The 3,977-nt window shown below is 33.1% G+C and overlaps 1 protein-coding gene across 8 annotated transcripts in view; it reads right to left on the bottom strand.

The window, feature by feature from the left end:
• The window catches only part of PTPN4 (protein tyrosine phosphatase, non-receptor type 4), a 219,190-nt gene that overhangs the window by 76,793 nt on the left and 138,420 nt on the right, over nt 1–3,977 (bottom strand). For all 8 annotated transcript variants that reach the window (XM_006769670.2, XM_015567781.1, XM_006769673.2 and 5 more), the window contains 2 exons: nt 3,308–3,433; nt 745–903 (listed from right to left, as the gene is read on the bottom strand). In XM_006769670.2, coding sequence (XP_006769733.1) covers nt 745–903; nt 3,308–3,433 — 285 coding nt within the window. The remainder of the gene's footprint in view (nt 1–744; nt 904–3,307; nt 3,434–3,977) is intronic.

Raw genomic sequence — 3,977 nt, 5'->3', positions numbered from 1 at the left:
AGGAAAACACAGGCTCCAGCTGGTCTCAGCTAGGGGGAGGTGAGTGCATGGGAAGAACAGGAGAGAAGGAGGTGTTAGAAATAAGCAGCAGCCGGGGGAAGGTCAAGGAGGGGGGGAGGAAACATATGTAATACTCTTTGTAATACTTTAAGCAAGAAAAAAAGGAAAAAAAGAAAGACAGCTCAGAAAAAAAAAGATGTTGCATATTAATATGAGAGGAAAGCATTTTGTACGTTAAACTGATGACATATAAATACTGACTTATGAAGTTGAATTTGTATATCAGTATATAATATGAAATAGGAATGAATTTTAGAAATGTGTACATGGTTTGTATAATTTATTTTCAGTGTGACAGTCATCTTACTTAGTTTTCCTCTGCTACCTAATGTTTCCAAACTGTCTAGTCATCTTATGGGTCCCTTCCTGAAAAATATTTTTAAAAACTCTACCTTTCACTACCTTACTGACTACCACAGTGCTATAGTATCTGCAGAAATATTTAAGTGTATGCACTAAAAGTTCAAAACATATTGAGTCAATAAAATAATGGAGATTTCTCTTTGGTGAGGGGAGCACCAAGAACTCTCAGAGACAAATAAGTACATTTTCAAATATAAAAAATTTACAACATTGCAAAAATAAAATCTTGTATCAAATACCCTAATTTCCAAGAATATTTCAAGTGAAACAATTTGGGCATTATTATTTACAAGAAGGAAACTGAACAGGAAAAGGTCTTACGGTGATGATTCCAGAATGATGCTGTTAGCTTGTGTTGAAGATGGAGATCTGTGATTCACAAATACTTCGCTTGGGGAAGTGTGAACCACACGGTCTACCAAATGACCCACTGAAGATGGTCGTAACCGGGGTCCCTCTTGTGTGAATGCAGAATTTCGACTACACAAAGAGGAAGAAAACTGAGTGAAAATGTGCTTAATTCAATTTTTAAAATGTTATTTACATGATTCCTTCAAAAAATGGGTGAATACTTTAAAGACTAACCACATCAACTACTCAGAGTCTGACAAAAACAGTGTGACATAAACAGAAATAACACAGAATAAGAAGTCAAAAACTGAGCTATAGATAATCATCTACCACAAGGATTTTACCTATTTAGTCATCTATTATCTCTACCAACCTCAATGTTTCTAGGTTTTAGTTACTACAACTTTGTCTTAATCAACACTTATAAAATAAAGGGATAGAATAAATGATTCAGAAATATCTTCTTGCCTGAATTATTTTTTGTCATTGTATATTGCATTGTGCACCCACCACCCATAGTCTAATAATAGTCTTCCATCACCGTATATTTGGCTCCCTTTTCCTCCCTTCCCTCTGGTAACCACCATACTGTTGTTTGTGTCAATGAGTTTCAGTTTTATATCCCACATCTGAATGAAATCATATGGTTCTTAGTTTTCTCTGATTGACAGATTTCACTTAGCATGTTCTTTTTGAATTCTTATGAATGTTTTTATTTATGGGACTTGATTTACTTCCTATGAATAAATACTGAATAACTATTTCTATCCTCATACATGACATAGTCACATGAATTACTATCATTACTATTATTAATTATGCAAGTTAACATTTGAGTACTTATTGTGTGCATTTTGTGCTAGGCATTATTCTAAGCATTTTACTTACAGCATCTCATTTAACTTTCAAACAATAGTATAAGACACTATTATTATAAATATAATTTTATAGATAAAGGACATGGGACAAAGATTAATTTGCTCAAAATTCCAATGTACAGTGACACTAGGACCCATGCTCTTAACCACTATACTGTACTGTCTCTTTAAAATTTAGAAAAAAGCCAATCTTTTCAGATCATACCTAAAATTGTTTCATTAATCAGAGCTACTGCTAATTAATTCAATCATCTAGTTTAAATATCTTGTTCCTGATCACAAATGGATAAATGCTGGCTGGAAAAGAGCCCAGAAAAAGAAATTTCTGGATATTCTTCTAACAAGTTAATTAGTCTTTGAATACAAACAATCTCTTTGAAAGAAAGATGATTTAGCAACCTGCAATTAGCAAGACAGAAACTTTTTAGTCTATTTTTTTCTAGTAGTAAGAAAGACATCTAGGTATTAGGTATCATTCTGTGAACCAAACTTTTGATGTATACTTTACTGGCAATATGGTATAAGTGTATTCTTTGGCTCATAAACATCTTACCAGTGACACAATTTTAATGTAGTGTACACTTATTGGATATTAATGTGTATGAGATATTTTTAAAGAAAGACTTCTTCAAATATTGTATTCCATAACAAAATTCAAATATTTTGACTATCAACCTATGGGTTAACAAGGTCTGTCAATGTACTGACTCACATCTGTTTATTAGTATCTTAATTACATATATATATTACAACACATTGGTTGGCATTATAAAATGAAGATAACATCTTTGGTTAGTACAAGTTGATGTTATTATTATTATCTACACCAAAGTATATAGCCTTTGTGAGAAATCTTAGAGTATAACTCATAAACAGAAGTGCTGAATAACACTGCTTCTTAGCATAGCTATGGCCAAGCTTGTGGGAACTGATGTTGGAAACCCCTCTTTCTAGACCAGTGATGGCGAACCTTTTGAGCTCAGCATGTCAGCATTTTGAAAACCCCTAACTTAACTCTGGTGCCGTGTCACATATAGAAATTTTTTGATATTTGCAACCATAGTAAAACAAAGACTTATATTTTTGATATTTATTTTATATATTTAAATGCCATTTAACAAAGAAAAATCAACCAAAAAAATGAGTTCGCGTGTCAGAGGTGTCATAGGTTCGCCATCACTGTTCTAGACTATAGAAAATGGTAGAGCAGTGGCTGGAGTAGGAGCTTAAATAAGAGAATCATAATCACTTAGAATTTTCAGACAACATATGCTCCTTCAGAAATTCTATTGGAGATCCACATGGAAAAGGATTATGTCAACAACAACCATATTCTCATATTTTAAGTCTAGCAGCAGATTTTGATTTATTGGTTAGGGACCCTTCCTTTAAAAGTTGACTGTGTAAGAAAGTGACATCCTTGCTGAATGCTCTACTACCTCATCTGATGGGAGGCTGTTATTCCATGCCACTTACACAATGCTAGAGGCTCAGAGAAAGGCTAAGAGGAAATAATAATCTGCAATAACAAAAATCATATCTAACCAAAGTTTAAATAAGAAAGATTTACATATTTTGATCTTTAAGTAATGGACATATACAGTCAATAATTTAGAAATGAGCAAAATGAACACCTGATGTGAGTCTGTACTTACTGATTAGGCGTCCCAGGCGGAGATCGTGATGGAAGGCTTTGTGTTTCCAACCTGTCATCAGATATTGAATTTCTGCTTACTACTTCCCAATCCATTAATTTTCGTGCCAAGGGTTTACTTGGGGATCTGCCGAAATAATTTAGTATGTAACAATTTTTAATTTTATGCACCAAACTATAAGCCAAAACTTAGAATCTGTATTAACATATCATATTCTAGATGAGTAAACATAGTTTACTTTTAAGAAATTACTGCAGTTGGAGGCTATTTATCAAATACTTTCCTAAGAAAGTAAATCTGCTTTATATTAAGGAAGAAAAGATAAGCTAGAAAAAGTAGGTGGGAGAATAGGGAAAAGGAGAAAAAGAAAAGAAACCAGAAAAAAAAGGAGAAAAGGAAAAAGCAAGGGAATAGATGGCTACCAAAAATTTTCTCAAATATCAATATTGTAGATATTGCCTCTTCCTATTCCAGAGTCTCTGAAACCCTTGGACGTATTAAATAATTTCTAGCATATTATCTCCTGAATTCCCTTAAATCTAAACCCTGATCCTCTGCCTCAGTGAGGACAGGGCAAAAATGAGAGCTATGTATCGTACATTTTATTTGAATTTTTTTCCTTCTAATATGTAGTAGGCCAGTGGATATTTTTCTTTTCTTTCTTTCAATT

Source organism: Myotis davidii, unplaced genomic scaffold, assembly GCF_000327345.1.
Source record: "Myotis davidii unplaced genomic scaffold, ASM32734v1 scaffold3, whole genome shotgun sequence".
Lineage (NCBI taxonomy): Eukaryota > Metazoa > Chordata > Mammalia > Chiroptera > Vespertilionidae > Myotis > Myotis davidii.
Note: the sequence above shows the minus strand (reverse complement) of the source record. Positions and strands in the feature narration are given on the sequence as shown.